The sequence below is a fragment of the Lynx canadensis genome, chromosome B4 (assembly GCF_007474595.2).
Source record: "Lynx canadensis isolate LIC74 chromosome B4, mLynCan4.pri.v2, whole genome shotgun sequence".
Classification (NCBI taxonomy): Eukaryota; Metazoa; Chordata; class Mammalia; order Carnivora; family Felidae; genus Lynx; species Lynx canadensis.
The window spans coordinates 132,056,241-132,071,959 of NC_044309.1; the positions used below are offsets into that span (position 1 = coordinate 132,056,241).

The 15,719-nt window shown below is 59.4% G+C and overlaps 1 protein-coding gene and 4 non-coding genes across 6 annotated transcripts; all 5 read right to left on the reverse strand.

Moving 5' to 3' along the window:
* Positions 1-8,441: 8,441 nt before the first annotated feature.
* Positions 8,442-14,869, reverse strand: RPL3 (ribosomal protein L3). Of its 2 annotated transcripts, none has more exons than XM_030320668.1 (10): positions 14,808-14,869; positions 13,655-13,847; positions 12,966-13,134; positions 12,269-12,404; positions 11,079-11,265; positions 10,374-10,534; positions 9,827-9,928; positions 9,258-9,353; positions 8,743-8,862; positions 8,442-8,542 (listed from the first exon to the last, which is right to left on the reverse strand). In XM_030320668.1, exons 1-10 carry the CDS (start codon positions 14,808-14,810, stop codon positions 8,498-8,500), a joined length of 1,212 nt encoding a protein of 403 aa, XP_030176528.1. In that variant the 5' UTR covers positions 14,811-14,869; the 3' UTR covers positions 8,442-8,497. The 2 variants fall into 2 exon arrangements, with proteins under 2 accessions (XP_030176528.1, XP_030176529.1); XM_030320669.1 differs by having other exon boundaries at positions 14,804-14,860.
* Positions 9,471-9,564, reverse strand: LOC115519606. Its single transcript, XR_003970601.1, has one exon. It is a non-coding gene; the product is annotated as a small nucleolar RNA U83B (small nucleolar RNA).
* LOC115519607 lies at positions 10,936-11,029 on the reverse strand. The gene has a single exon (XR_003970602.1). It is a non-coding gene; the product is annotated as a small nucleolar RNA U83B (small nucleolar RNA).
* On the reverse strand, positions 12,405-12,459 carry LOC115519611. The gene has a single exon (XR_003970606.1). It is a non-coding gene; the product is annotated as a small nucleolar RNA U82P (small nucleolar RNA).
* LOC115519593 lies at positions 14,252-14,315 on the reverse strand. The gene has a single exon (XR_003970588.1). It is a non-coding gene; the product is annotated as a small nucleolar RNA SNORD43 (small nucleolar RNA).
* Positions 14,870-15,719: the final 850 nt, after the last annotated feature.

Consider the following 15,719-nt stretch of genomic DNA (forward strand, 5'->3'; position numbering starts at 1 on the left):
TCCCTCCTCCCCTGGACAAAGCAGCCTCATCCCCCCAGGCCTCCGCTGAGACCACCTGCCGGGTGCAGGTGCCTCCTGGGGCAGCCTTGGACTTTCCTCTGCGGCCCTCACTTCTCGGCCCGGTGGTGGCCTCCACCCGGGAGCCTGCTCCCCGCGGCTGGCCTGGGTCTCACGGGCCGGATCTGAGACCAGCTCCGAGGTCCCCACGGCTGGCCTCAGCCCCTCACGTGCTCTTGCCCTTCAAATCCCGCAACAATAAGGAGGTGGGGTTTTGTCCGATCCTCCCCACTTTGCAGACTCCGAAACTGCGGCACAGTGTGACTACATTGCTTCCTCGAGGTCACACGGTTCATCAGTTGGCAGAGCTGGGACCGGGGACCCTGAAAGTCGGGCTCCAGAGGCCACACGCTCTTCCGTCAGGTCACACCACCCAGGGAGGGGGAGGACAGAGCACTGAGCGCCACAGGGCCCTGCCAGGGAGTCTTGGGGAGCCAGGACCAGGGATTGCTGAGCCCGAGGCCCTGAGGGGGCAAGTCCCCCATTTCAGGACTCTCACGGACACAGTGCACAGACACACACACACACACAGCAGCACACGCACGGCACACGCATGCACGCTCGTATGCACACGCACACAGGCACCGAGGCGCATGCACGCCCCTGGAACTAGCTGCAGGAAGCCCTCAGCTGCCCAAGCCTTTTTCACTTCAGCTTTTCCTAAATTTGCCTTGAGGAAGTTGTGGCCGCCCCGGAGCTCTCCCCTCTCCCTCACGCGCTCCAGACCACATCCCTTCCCTCCCCGGCGCCTCTGGGACCTGGAGAACAGGGCCGCAAACAAGGGAACGGGGAGAGACCGTCAACGTGATGAGGAAGGCCGTTGCACACGAGGTGGCAAGTGAGAGCGCCCTGGAAAAGAGAAGGGGTGGGCACAGTGGGGCGTCAGGAGAGCAGGCGGGGAGCGGGTTGCCGATATCACTAGGGGGTCAGGTCAGGAGGGGCCTCGCTGTGGAAGGGGCATCTCCGAAGGCTTCTAGAGGAGGAGCATTCCAGGACGAGGGGAGAGCCAGTGCAAAGGCCCTGAGGCAGCAGCACGCCTGCCAGGAGAGAGGAACGGAGAGGCCCAGATGAGTGCAGGGCGTGAGGGACGTGAGGTCAGGGACCGGGCACCTTGGTGACTTGGGCTGGTGCTCTGCACTCGATGGGAGCTGTGCAGGGTTCGTAAATACGGTCACGTGGCACAGCCAGCGCCCCATCCACGGCACAGAACACTTCTTCTAAAATGGAGACTCTGCACCGAAGGCTGCAGTTGGACTTGGGCTTTAACGGGATCATTCTGGCTGCTGAGTGGAGAATAGGTATGAGCCTCCAGAAGGGAAGCAGGGAAGCCAGACAGAGGGCAAGAGAGGATGGGGCGCTGTCCCAGAGGCAGGACCCCCGGCTTCCACCGCGTCCGGGCCACCCTGACCGTCCGGGTGACCCAGAGAAGACCCGTCCGCTCATTCTTAAATTCGTGTGTTTATTCGTGCCTTCGGTCAACTAGGTATTCAAGAGATATTTGTTGTGTTGAACACCTCCAAGCGCTCAGCACTTGGGGGCGCAGAGGGCACAAGAAAAACAGAACAGACACAGAGGCAGCCCCTGACGCAAGGAGGTGGCCATGAGGCTGGGAAGTTGGACACGGAGCCCAAAGCAGCAGGAACACTAATGCTGAGGGAGAAACTGAGGCAGCAGGAAGAGCTGACATTAGAGCACTCTGATATGGGGGGGAGAGGGGGGCTGGGGGGCAGGGGTTGTCTGGGGAGGCTTCCAGGAGGAGGTGACACTGAAGCCTGGAGGGCAAGGTGGTGTTGCCCACTGCAGAAAATAGGGAAAGGATTCTCCGCAGGGGAACAGCCTACACAGAAACCCTCTGCTTCTACGAAAGGCTTCCTTCCCATTTTCCCTCCTCCAGGTAAAGGGGCCCAGGGGGGCCTGGGGGTCAAGCCCAAGTTCCTCTTCTGTGTCCTGTAGATGCAAGGAGTCGATGAGCCGATGCACGGCGAGTGCCACGCGTGGTGCCTGGCACACAGTGTGCACGGGCCAACTCCCCACCCCCACCCTCCCCATCCTGGTCTGGAGAACCGGGGCTCCCTGCGGTGAGGTACAGAGGAGGGTCTCAGGGAAGACCTCCCCCAACCCACCTCCAAGTCCCTCCCCAACCTGCTTCCTGCTGTGCCTCAAATTTCTCTATTAACAAGCTCATTCCTTTGAATTGCGCTTTCCCACCCTTCTCGAACCATCCATTCCATTCAGGTGAGCCATGAGCCGGCATGGCTCGGCCTTCACGGCTCGGCTCAAGCCTCCCTCTTGCAGCAAGGCTTCCCTGATTGCTGCAGCCATGGAGTCTCCCTCCTCGCTCTGCACTGGCCTCCGGCTCTCAGAGGCCCAGCCCCGGAGCTGAAAGGGCGCGCTTCCGCTTAGCGCCTCTCAGGCCCCTGGGCCTTTGGATTGCTTCCAGGTTTCTGCTATCGATCAGGATTTGAAAGACGAAAGCGAAGCTGTGAACTCCCGAAATTCAGAGCCTCATGCAGACCAGCTCACGCCGAGAGCCAACCCAAACACAGCTGTGGGCTGCTTTGGCCCTTGGGCTGGCAGTTGCCACTTCTGGCCTGGTGGGGCTCGGGTGCCGGACGAGGACAAGGACGAGGCAGGGCCACGTGCTGGCTGCGGGAGCCTGGCGGGGTCCGCTGCCCTCTCTGAGCCCTGGTTTGACTGGGAAATGGAAGCGATTCTGCCTTTTCCACGGGCCCGTCCGCCCATTCAGTGTTTACTGATGGGGAGTGGGGGCCAGACGGAGAGCGAGGACTCGGTGACAGCAGCCGCCCGCCGGGGCACATCCTCCACCCGGATCTTCTCTGTGGCCCTCCCAGGGCTGTCACAGCGCTGGGGAGAAACAGCCGGTCTCCAGCCCCGGCCAGCTCTCTCCCACGTACCGCGCGGGGCCACGGCGGCACAGCCGGGAGGCCTGGGCCAGACGACGCTGGTGGCCGCACATGGCCACGTGGTCAAGACACAGCAGCCCGTGAGGACCTGCTGGGCAGACTGGGGCCAAATGAGGGGGAGGAGTCTTGGATCCCGCCCCAAGGTGCCCGACCCAGGGCGCTTAATAAATGTTTTCGACGTCTGAATAAGTGGACATGGGCAACGCGGAGCCGTGGAAACCTTTGGAGCGGGGGAGGGCCTGCCCTTGCGTAAATGTCAACGCACAGTGACTTAGATGGTGCTGGTCCCGGGGAGGCAGGGCAAAGTGGCAGGCACAATGCCAGCTCGCTGTGCTTGTCATACCGGAGCCCACCGTCCACCCCCGCTCTGTGCCCCAGGGTGCTGACCTCTGCGGCCACCTCTGGGGACGACCTCAGCCAGTCGGGTTCAGCCAGCAGGTGGCCAGCAGGGGGGCCGTGGCGTGTCCACGAACGCTTCACCACCGGCCCTCTGGAAGAAAGGCCCCGATGTGTAGCGCTTGTGGATTTCCCCAGACGTGAATCCTTCCGGGCGGGTGGAGACAGACTCCCAGGTGAATGAGTGACGCCGCGTGTCCCGGTGAGCCTCGGTGTTGTCATGCCAGTGTGGTCACGGCCCCCGGCCGTCGTGGAGATGTGTGGTTGTGTCGGTGTGGAGGGGTGTCCGTGGTTCAAACGGGGGTGATGATAGACCTCCCGTCGAGGGGAGGTTTTTGAGCGGCACGGGGCACATCCCTGACCGGCCCGGCGCCGGTGCCTGGGGAGTCTTCAGACGGTGACCGTGGCCTGGGTCCCTGTGTTGCGCCCCAGGCTCTGAGGAAGGGCCTGCCACGGGAAGGGTGGTGCGTGCTGGGAGCCATCGGGGACGAGGTGGTGGCCAGCGAGGATGGGGAAGTGGCGAGCGGGCTATCTTTAGCATCTCCTCTCAGAGCCCTTTTCCTCTGCCTGCTGCGGGGGCTCAGGAGGCAGCGAGCGGGGACGGCCACTTCTCCATAGTCCTATGAAGCCTGGTAGCCTGAGGCCAGCCGTGGGGCCAGGACCCACCTGTCTGCAGCGGCCCTGTGGGCGGCATCCCCCCCCTCCCGCCACGCCCCGCGCCCATCTGTCCCGGCCCGTGGTGTGAGTCTGTGAGGGGCAGGGGACAGAGGGACGTTGGTGCTGTGGGCGCTGCTGGGAAACGCTGTCCCTCCCCTTCCTCACCAGCAGCCCCCAGGCACCTACACGGTGAGGGCAGCGCCGTGCAGGGGTTAGCGCTTACCTTCTGGAGGCTGGATTTGAATCCCTGCTCAGCACTCCAGAGAGTCCCACGCGAGGGGCCGCTAGGCAGCTTGCGTTTTCTCATTGCGAAAACAGGGGTGGTAACAGGGGCGCCAGCTCCCGGACCCACGGGGCTGTCATGACCGCTCAGGGAGACAGCAGAGGAGATGCCCCCCAGAGCATAGTCCAGCGCTGTGACCTCCGAGGACTCTCTGAGTCTCTCTGGGACCCCCATTTTCCCATCTGGCAAATGGGGCTAATGGTTGTAAGGGTCAGAGTAACTCCGAAAGGGTCTAGCACAAGCCTTAGCACACAGTAGGTGCTCCACAAATGAGTACTGTACTCCTCCTTCTCCTTCTAAGCCACGATGCTTTTGCAGGCCCCCCGTGGCAGAGGGTCGGGGCGAAGAGATGCCAGGCCTCAAATCCCAGCCCTCCCAGTTGTCCGCCGTGTGCCCTTGGGCAAGCTGCTCATTCTCTCCGAGCCTCAGTTTCTCCTCTGCAAAATGGGGTAGTAACAGAAGCTGGGTCAAGTGGTGCTCCTGGAGACTGAGTCTATACGCGTAAAGTACTGAGCACAGTGCCTGAGAGGAGGTGAGGTACTCAGGCTATTGCCACCTGCCCACCAGGCAGTGCCCCCTGGAGGCAAAGCCAGCGTGAGCGCGGCTCCTCGCGAGCCAGGGGCTGCTGGGCCTGGACCCTGGGCAGCGCTGTGCGGGCCGGTCGAGGGGGCCGATGGATGACCTATGGTAAGGATTCTGCATTGTAACAGTTCTGATCTGCTACGAGGCCCTGGAAGGTTCCTGGAGGCCGCCTCCCTCGCTGTCACTTTCCGGCCTCCCCCGGAGTTTGAGTCAGGCCCCTCTCCTCCCGGCAGTCCAGCCCCAGCCCGGGCTTCTGAGCCTGCTGCTGAAAGGGCAGGGGAGAGCCAACTGGTTTCCTGGGAGCAGGCCGGGAGTCTGGCCCCGGGGAGGGGACGTGATGCTGGAGAGGTTGGCAAGCCTCGAGTACCAGCCTATGCGGCGCGACACCGCACAGAGGGCGGGCGGGGACTCGGGAGCCTCAGACAAGTAGCTGCGCGCTGAGAGCAGATGGGGGGAGGGCGAGGCACAGGGCTGGGGCCCCCGGGGCTGGGGTCGGGAGGGCCAGCGGGCCAGGCAGCGCAGCAGCCCTTGCTGGCAAGGCCGTCCGTGAGGATCTGGGGAGGAGGCGGAATACTTTGGGGGTGAGCCCAGGAGGTGCAGCCAACGACTCACCCCTCCACCCCCCAAGGCCATCCCCAGGTGAGCTCAGCGAAGTCACTAGCTCTGTCGTGCCTTTTAAGGCAATGGTGGCTCCGGCCACCTCCCTGTTCCCACTTGCTCAGAAATTCCCAGCAGGTATTTTTTTTTTTTTTTTTTCAGGAGGAATGGAATGAGACTCCTTGTTCTGTCACCACAGGATTCCAGCGAGGCCTGTCTGAGGGTTCTGGTGACAGGAAGCGCACAGCGACAGGCACTCAGGAGCACCCTCAGTGACATGCAGGCAGACTGCGGGAGACAAAGACAGCTGTCCCACCCACCACAGGCTCACACAAGTGCCAGGAGACCAGTGCTGGGGCACCCGACAGGCAAGCACGGGCTGGTCCCCGGACGCAGGGAACGTTTACTGAGCACCTACTATATGCCAGCCCCTGGCCAGGTAGGCAGCGGGGATCCAGTCCCACCTTCACAGACCTGCCTCCCTCCGGAGTTCAGATTTGAGCATGGAAGCCTCGCCCACCTCAGGGACTTTGCACCTGCTGTGCTGTTGGGGGTGTTCTGTCCGTGGAGCTCGCGAAGGCTGGGTCCTTCGCGCCCTGTCTCAGAGCGTCCTCCCCACACCCGTGTAGCCCAGTGGCCTGTTTTGTTCACTCCTAAAACCGTCTTGTTTACTTGTGTCTACGGTCTGCGCACCCACCAGATCAGCTTGAGCAGGGACTTTCAGTTCCCCACTGCTCCCCCAGCGCCTGGTGGTTCTCTGGATTGGAGTGAAGCTGACCCCACACGTGTGGCCGGCCCTTCCCGCTGCCCCCTGCCCCAGAGACCCTTATTATTCACCCTAAAAGCCCCAGCTTTTTCCGTGCACCCACTGGGACACTCTTTGCCATCTGGTCCCGCTAACAACCGCTGAGATCGTGAGTCACCAGCAGATGAGGTGGGGGCTTGGAACTGCTCTGGGATGTGCTCAAGGTCACTCACTGGCCAGGGCCAGGACAGGAACAAAGAGAATGGGGACATGAGGGTATGGTCAACAGCCAAGGGCTCACTCAGCCCGTCGAGTAAGCCTGCCCCCGCAAAGGGCTTTCTGTGCCCGTGTCATGTGTTTGGGGACACAGAAGGGTAAGGCGACAGCATGTCACCTGAAGATGTATGCAAGGTGCTGGATGCTTGTGCGCATGTCCTTGGGCTAGGAGCACACAGGATACTTTTCTGCCCTTAGGAGCTGAGCCTTTGTTCTCTGGACCCACATCCGGTCATCCTGGCCATTCCGAGTGGGCAGAGCCCTGGGGACAGGGGAACAAGGCCCAGCCAGGACATCTCAGACCAGCAAAACCTTCCCTACCTGGGCTGGGTGGGCAGCCGGGGCCCAGGGCTGGCCTAAGGGTGGCGGGGAGGCCCGAAGGCTACAAGGCCAAGGGAAAGAGGGGGTGGTCCTGCCCAGCTCACCATCCTCTCCAGAACCTGACTGGGTTGGGAGATTGACTCTGCCCGAGGGGACTAGGGGCCTGGGACCAGGTCCTCACCCCTTCCGGCTGTGGGCTTGACTCCCAAGACTGGGGCACCCTGGTCAGGAAGCCCTGGGGCCCTCCCGCAGGGCCTCAAGGGGCCGGTCCAGCAGGGTGCTGCCCACTCCCCCCCCTGGCGGTTCTGGCCAGAAGTGCAGCTCCAGAACCAGGATCCTGAGGACCCACGGCGGGCGGTGCTGCGGCAGCTGTCTTCTCCAACCAACCAGCGGCTTCCAGGCCATGCCCCTGGGGTTCACAAGGGGCTCCAGATTTGCCAGGCGGAGGACGTGATGGGAGGGTCCTGTGCTTAGAGCTCTTCCCGGCCTCATCCACTCATGCGGGCATCATGCTAACTGGGAACCAGAGGGACAACTTGGGCCCCCTCTAATTTACCTGGCCCTGCACCACACACATGCCATCAGTCTGTCCTGGGCCAGCACTACCCCTGTTCTCAGGAGGTGCCAGAAGCCAGGGGGGACAGCCTGCTAGTTGCTAAACAGCTGGACAAGGACCACCCAAAGCTGCTCCAGCCAGTCTCGGCCCTCAGCTGGAGTCAGGAGGCAAACAGCCCAAGGTTGTGTGGGGACCAGCACAACGGACAGGCCTGGGGGGGGGGGGGGGGCAGGGCGGTGACACCTCCCCAGGACACACCCCTGGACTGCCAGCTGTGCCAGAACTCACAGGCTTGAAGTCACAGGGGTCAGCCACACCACTGCCCACCACTGTGGGGATCCCAAGCCTGGAGGACAGATACGCAGGGTAGAGGCTGAACCATTCTAGGCCAATGAAGGGTCCCAATGGCTTCCCAGCCGGGCAGAATTTCACCTCTGCATGCCCACGTCCTCAACCTTGTAAAGCAAAGCTGGGGGAGCAACTAACCAGAACCTTCCTCAGGGTACATTCCCATGTTCTACCAGTTTCAGTGCGGGGCACCCCCCCCCCCCAGTGTCAAAACCCGGCTGGTTAGAAAAGAACCTCAACAAGCCCCAACTGGAATCCAATCCCATGTATCCCATGTGGATTAGTTAACTAAATTACTTATTCTTATACTCAAAGCCAGGGTTGGCCCTGCCATGCCCATCAGAACTCCAAAGCCAACGGGGAACACGAAATCCTCACTGCCTCACTCCCCGTGCGGTGTTACCACCCAAGCTGTGCAAACACAATCACCCTCTACAGCAGAGCCTCACCGGGTGACGGGACACATTTGCACAAAGCCTGCCGCCCCAGGCCAGTTTCGACAATTCAGGGGCAGACCCGGGCTCCGCTTCTAGCTCCCATCAAGCCCCACCTGCGCCAGGCACGGGGCCAGATAAAATGGTAGGGCAAAAAACATGACATTTTGCTAAGGAGCCAAGGGCAACAACTCTCAAAGCACAAGAACCCTCCTGTGGCCACAGTGGAGCGGCCAGACTGGGAAGCAAAACCGGAGGCAGGGGGTCACTGGAAAACTAGTTTTATTGAGATCCCACCAGCTGCACAATCTGCTCCTGACGTTAAGCTCCTTCTTCCTTTGCAATTCGGTCTTTCTTAAGTGGTCCCTGTGGAGAGGCGCAGGGGGCAAGGTTAGAGGGGGAGGAAAGAAGCTGGGCACGAATACCCCCACCTATGGAACCAGAGATCCTGCACTGTCACAAGCTCAGGACCCTCAGGAGCCAGTGCAGCCGGGCAGGCTGACGGGAGACATCCCCGGGGAACCATCCCAGCCCCAGCCAGAGGGCAGCAGGGTCCGGGTGCTCACCATGAATGCTTTCTTCTCCTCCACGGTCTGGAATCGGCCATGGCCAAACTTGGAGGTGGTGTCGATGAATTTAAGGTCAATCTTCTCCAGGGCCCGCCGCTTGGTCTGCACCAGCAAGGACTGTGGGCCAAGAGGGAAAGGTCAGTTACAGTTCACAGGCCCCTCATCTGCGAGGGCAGAGGATCGCCAGTCTCAATCACAGCCCCTCCAGAGCCAAGAGGAACCCCCTCCCACACCACCTCTACTCTAGCTAGTCTTACCCAAGGATCTCCCCCTGGACGCCAGAGCGATGTAGGAAACACATGAAAACAGAAGCAAACAGCTGGGCCAGGCCAGACTGAAATTCCTCCTCCCAGAACTTCAAAGCTCATGTTCAATGGAAGGCCAAGCCCTGCCCCCCATTTCTTTGAACTCCCCTCAACGAAGCGTGGCCCTGTGTCCACTATCGACTCTCCTCCACTGGAGGCCCAAGGCCCGCCTACACCCTGACCACCAGGAAGGGCCGCCAGCCTCACCTTGCGAAGAGTGAGCACTCGCTTCTTGGTTCCCACCACACAGCCTTTCAGCATGACAAAGTCATTGGTCACTTCACCATAGTGGACAAAGCCACCCTGGAAAGAGCAAAGCCATCAGATCAGGACAGAGCAAGTGTAAGGCTAGAGACTGATCAGACAGCACACAGGACTCCTTCAGATTCAGGTGCTCCCCTGCCACCTGCCGACCACAGGGCTGTTCTCAGAAGGAAGGCAGCAAGGAACGTTTCCGCAGTTGGACTCGGGCGCTGTGCCCAGCGCTCATTCCAGAGCCTCATCACTGAACAGCTGGGTCTGAGATCCCACTTCTCACCAGCCAGCCCCAACCAGGGCATTGAAGACGTGCCATTTACAAGAACAGACAGCTGGATACAGTCTGTAGGAGACCAGTTAACAGACTGAAAACACAGCCTCGGTGAGTCAGCCAGGACACAAGAGCACCAGGGTCCCACCCCACAGGTGAGGTCTGGCGCAGATTCACAAAGAATGAGAAGGAAATCCCCGCCGGAGCCAGGACTCGAGGCTTTGAGAAAACAGTTCTCATTACTCACCAGAGGGTTGATGCTCTTGTCAGACAAATCATAATCAGTGGAAGCATTGTTCTTGATCAGCTTGCCATCCTTGATGAGGTAGCCCTGGCCGATCTTGTAGATCTACGTAAGGGATGGACCGTAGAAACTTAAAAGGAGAGACAGACTCCGGGAAAGCAGCTATCATCTCAGTCCTAGTGATGGGGCACCCCAGGCTAGGAGCAGAAAGAAAGGCTGGCTGGGCCTCGAGATACCGCCGCGTGTTGGAGACAGTGGCCCCCCCAAAACCTCAAAGGCAAGGGAAAGGCCAGACGTGGCTCTCATCTTTGGTCACTCTAAGGGTCAGCTGCACCAGAACCACCTTCGATGGCACCTTGTAAACCACTGACGTCCACGAGCCAAAACCGTGCCCCATCAGACAAGGTGAGCAACTCCGGTCCGAGTGCAGTCCGGAAGCTCCCGCACAACGGAGCAGTGCTAACAGGAAGTGGAAACTGCACTCCCAACACTGGGCTCGTCTCTCCCTTCCAGGTTTAAAGTCTCCACACGAACCCCCTTGGCACCTCACCTTCTTGTTGATCTCAGTGCGGTGATGGTAGCCTTTCTGCCCAGCCCGAGCCACAGAAAAGGCCACTCGGGCAGGATGCCAGGCCCCAATACAGGCCACCTTGCGCAGCCCTCGGTGGGTTTTGCGGGGTAGTTTCTTCGTGTGCCAGCGGCTGGTGACCCCTAGAACAGACACAAGCTTGTTACCGGGGTGTCTAGAACGCCTGCCAGTGGCCCTTTCCCACTGAGTGCCCAATTTGAGTTCACTCGACGCTTGAGTATGGACTAGGTGAGTGAGGGGCAGGAAGGCTTAACGTACACGTGACCCTCTAACCCCTCATTCGCTCCAGTGGATCACCTGCCCAGACGTAAACCTGTTCTCAACTCAAGAGGCCCGGGAGAACCGGCCCTGCACTAGAATGGGAACACGCACACTTCACAGCATTCACCAAGTTCTACACTGTCGGAGGCTGACCCAATTTCCGAGTCCCCTCCGCCTTCTGCAGTGAGCGCCAAACGTAAGGGTTCAGATGTATGGCCAGATCACCCCCAGTCCTCCTACCTCCCTGCCACTTGACCACAAGGCTATTCCCAGAGACAAGGCAGGGAGGAAAGTTTCTGCCATCTTACTCACGAGATGTGCCCAGCACTCCTTCCAGAGCCTCATCGCCAAAGATCTGGACCTGAAACCGCATCTGACCACCACCTGGGCCACTGCAAAGCTCACCTTTGTAGCCTTTGCCCTTGGTGACGCCGATGACATCGATCATCTCGTCCTGCCCGAACACCTGATTCACGGGCACCTGCTGCTCCAGCCTCTCACGGGCCCAGTCCAGCTTCTCGGCCACCGTGCCTCCGTTCACCTGGATCTCCATGAGGTGGGCCTTCTTCTGGCGTAGAGGGAGCAGGCGCATCTAGGAGGGAATCGATAGGGCCCAGGTCCCTGAGCTTCAAGCTCTCCTCCGTTCCCCTTTCCAATTCTGACGCCAGAGTTCACCATCAGGATGGACTGATCCTTAATACACGTGGGCCACACCAACACAAGCAGACCTAACCGGATCCTGGGACCAACTAGCCCTACGTTCCCGATCATCATGCTTTCTGGTTGCTTCCAGTACTGCCCTCGTTTACCCTGGCCATCTATCTTGGCTCTACTGACCGTCAACAAGCCACTCACATCGCGGGAGAGTGGAAATAGCACCTCAGTCAAGAGATAAGCTGCAAAGTTAGGGAAAAAAAGAATTCAAACCTAAAGTGTTTCATTAAGAGTGGCCCAGTGCTGTCCTATGGAACTTTCTTCGGTAACAGACACACGCTACAAACCTAAGCCGATACGGCCATTTTAACCATACTGAAACTAAACCGTTTAACAATCAGGGGTGTATACTCGGAATAATAACTCAAGCAAACTGCAGAGGACGTAGTCATTCTACAGCCAAAGGGTCACGGCAAGTCAGATTTGAAGCGCAAACAGCCAGTTAAGCATTTCACAATGTCAAAGAATCACTAGTTCCTTCCACCGCTTTTCCTAAAACGGGGCACGGTTTCCCAAATAAAAAGCCTGGAGACACAGCGCCCTCTGTTGGCGACAGAAAAGCCAACCCTTAGGCCTGGAGGAACCGGGCTGCCTTCTCAGGTTAATAGACTTAGCCTGGCCTTGGGAATCCAGGGCAGGTGCCGCACCGTGTTGCTGCATCACTTCAAGCAATCCCCAGGCTGCTCGCTGGCCCATCCATCCAGACAAGTTTAAGGAACTGGAACCAATCTTACCATCCCTCCAAAATCCCTCCACAGTCCATTTGAGGGGAGGAATCAAGTCAGAAGAGAACCAGGGGGGCTCGGTTCAAGTAGGACTCCGTCTCCCTAGACAGGAAGCACTGGCGCAGTCCCCTCTTGTGCGTCCTGCCGAGCGCTCACCTGCGTGTGGGCGATGACGCGGATCACCTGGCAGTACTTCTTCATGCTGCTGAAGTCCTTCTCTAGCTGCTTCTTGCCATCGTCATCCTGCCACTTCTTGCAGTACTTGGTGAAGGCCTTCTTCTTGGACTTATGCCTTCAGGGGCAGAGCAGAGTTGGGGAGAGGGCGGGGTGCAGGCCTTCATCACTCCTCCAAGGGGTGAGCGGAAGGCACACTGGCACCACATAGGGATGGGGCTCATTGCCGGCTTCTAAGGAGCCTTTTCCACCGGCAAGCGGAGCCTGGATGGAGCTCATCGGGCAGAGCCGAGCGGAGCTGAGCAGAGGTCCACAAGATTAATACAAGTCACAAACATTCAAATACTCACTAATTCTTGCTCCGACTTAGCCATTAACCCGACCACGCTCCCAGACGGAGGACTGGGGGAGTCAGGCACTATCTCAGTCTCTAGCCCTACTCTCCACACTTCCCAGCAACCAAAAGAACACGAGAACTACTGAGTTCTCAGTCAACACCCACTAGGCTGAACAGGACGGTCTAGAGGTGCTGCTCAAGGTCTGTCCCCAGGAACTGTTCTGCTCAGGACACCAACTAAACCGGACGCCAGAGCAGTTCTAGTTCCTCCCCTGCTAGAGAGAAAACCCGCACAGGGCCCCTGACCACAGAGCGCATAGCCTCCTCGTCCCTGTCCCTTACCAGTTCTTATAGAAGCGCCTTTTGCACTCATCACTGATGTGCTCAGCAAAGATGGTCTTAAAGGTACGAAGGCCTCGAGGGGTTTCCACGTAGCCCACGACGCCCACAACCACCATGGGCGGGGTCTCCACAATGGTCACAGCCTCCACGACCTCCTTCTTGTTCACCTCTGTGGAAGAGAGGGCGGTCAGACCGGAGGGGGACAGCCAGAGTCGCCGAGGGATTATGACGCTGCGTCTGCAAGTGCCCACTTCAATTAAAGAAGGCAACGTGCTTGAGGTAACCAGGAAGTTTGCAGAAGCGGGGTCCTTATCGGCAACCTGGACTCCCAGGGGCCAACTTCCTGCATGCGTTTTGTGTTTCTAACTCAAAAAAGTATCAGGACTCTAAGGCAGTGCGATTTTTCTTCACAACCAGGGACACGAGCAGTATTCAGGCTTTTAGAGTTAAGGCTCACAGGGACGGGACGATCTCCCAAATTGGCATACTCGTATGCTGTGGATCTTTTAAAACTTACTCACGTTAAAGTTCCCGGACTTCAACACATCCCTCCACCTACAGCAATGCCAGCCATCTACAGCCTGAAACACCGATCCCACCGAGAGGGTCTGCCCCAACTCCAGTCCTTCCCCATCCTCGGCTCCTAACCACCACCCCCCACCGGCTCCGAGGATGCAGGCTGTACTTACTGGATCCTGGCCTGTCGACCTCCCGCACGATGTGAGTCATGCCGGCCTTGTAGCCCAAGAAGGCGGTGAGGTGGACGGGCTTTGAAGAGTCATCCTTGGGGAAGCTCTTCACCTTCCCACGGTGTCGGCTGCTGCGTTTCCGAGGCAAGAAGCCCAGGGACCCATGCCTGGGAGCGGAGAACTTCCTGTGAGACTAGGAGGAAACAATCCATGTTAGCACTCAGGCTCATCTAAGTAGCTCACTTCCGACGCCCGGCGTGCCTCAGTTGAACGCTGAGTCCACACCAGCGACCCCATGAATAAACATGCTAACGGGTGGGGCTGGGTTCACTTGCTTAGAGGGCCACACATCCTAAACGAGTTCTATCTTTGTCTCGAAACCTCATTTTGTAACCCAAGCAAACGTACTTTCTTCTCTTAACAGGACAAAGACACACAAGGTGGGGGGGGGGGGTCATTAAAATCACTTCACAGGTGGCTTTATAGTCGAGTCAGCAACAGTCTGACCACAAAGGGACTTCTGGGACAAGCAGCTGGCACTACAGGTTCCCCAGGCCGGACTGATAACACGTAGAGGCCACCAGAACCCGACAGAGCCAAATCAGAACATGACAATCAGCACAGAGTCTCTGTCCGCCCGTCAATAAGTTCATCATCTGTGGTTCCTCGGAACTCCAGAGGCCTTACGGTTGTACGAACCGTCCCACCCATTTCAGCCCGAGGCCTCGGCACCCCTAGCCCAGGCTCCCCTCCCGCGCGCTACTTGGATTTCTGCAGCTCCCAGGTTAGCACGACTAGTGCCTGGCGATCCCACTCAAGTGCCTCCTGGCCTACGTGCTCAGACTCTAAACCGGATTAACACTAAATCGGTAAGGGCGAGATCCGGAAAATTATCTGGCTCTTGAGAATTTTCGGGCTCGGGGCCTCCAAACCGGAGCCAGGCCCAAGGGCTTTCGCCAGGCGGCTGGCGGGCCCCAGGTCAAGCACAGGCCTCGGGTCTTTCCAGAAATAGGCCTGGTTGGGGATGTCGCCGAGTCCCCCATGCTCGTCGAGCAGGCCCCCGGCGCCCGCCGAGTTGGGATGGCGGCGATGCGCCGCGGATGGAGCCGTGCCGCCGCGCCAACAAAGAGGGGAGCGCCACGATAACACATACCATTCCGCCGCCGAATGCTGCCAGTAGAGGTCGGGGCTCTGCCGGCGAGCCATTTATAAAGCCCCGCCTGGCTCCGCCCCTTCCGGCGTGCGAGCGCGCGCCCGCGGCGGACGCCGGGTCGTGGGGCGGGTACGGGGCGCCCTTTCCACGCACGCTCGTCCTCGCCCAGAGTTCGGTCTGAGCTTGGCGTCCGTTTCGGGGGCGGGGATTAGAGACTATACGGCGAGCGACTGGGTTCAAACTTAGCGAAGCGCCAGGGAAACGTTGGCAGAGAATTGGGCGCAACTACCGTTCAGCGTTAGGTAGCTGCCAAGTTGGATGACACACGCCGTTACGCTGAAGCTAAATGGCCGCGTCTGGTTTTTTGGGTTTTTTTTTCATGTGAAATGCCGTCCCCTCCAGGATTGAATAACCCAGCTGTGGGTTTCAGCGCCCAAGCGCCTTCACACGTGACATCCCCTTTCCGTCCCACACAGCGGATCCGCGGTGTTGGCCGTTTGGCGGGCACACCGACTTGGGACGCGAAAACCGGGCCGCCTGACTCCCAACCCAGAGCTGCTTCCGCGACACCAACTTGCCTTTACTGCTTTCTGATTTCGGACACCCGTCCCTCAAGCCCCGTCTGGGCCATGACTCCGGGTGTCCAGGTGCTGTGGCCCGCGCTTGCTACTGATGGTCAGTGAGGCGACAAAACCGCCTCACGACCTGCGGTCACGGGCCCAGCTGCCCAACCTCCCTGACTCGCCCTTCCAGCCTCAGGAGCCCTTGCTGATCTCCGCCTGCCTCCCCCCACCCACGGTGACCCACGAGCTTCCTAATTGCTCCCCCTGCTTCCAGGCTTGCCTCTCGAAATCTTTTCAAGAATCACATGTTATCTTGTTACTTCCCGTGGCTCCCTGTTGTTTCCTGGGG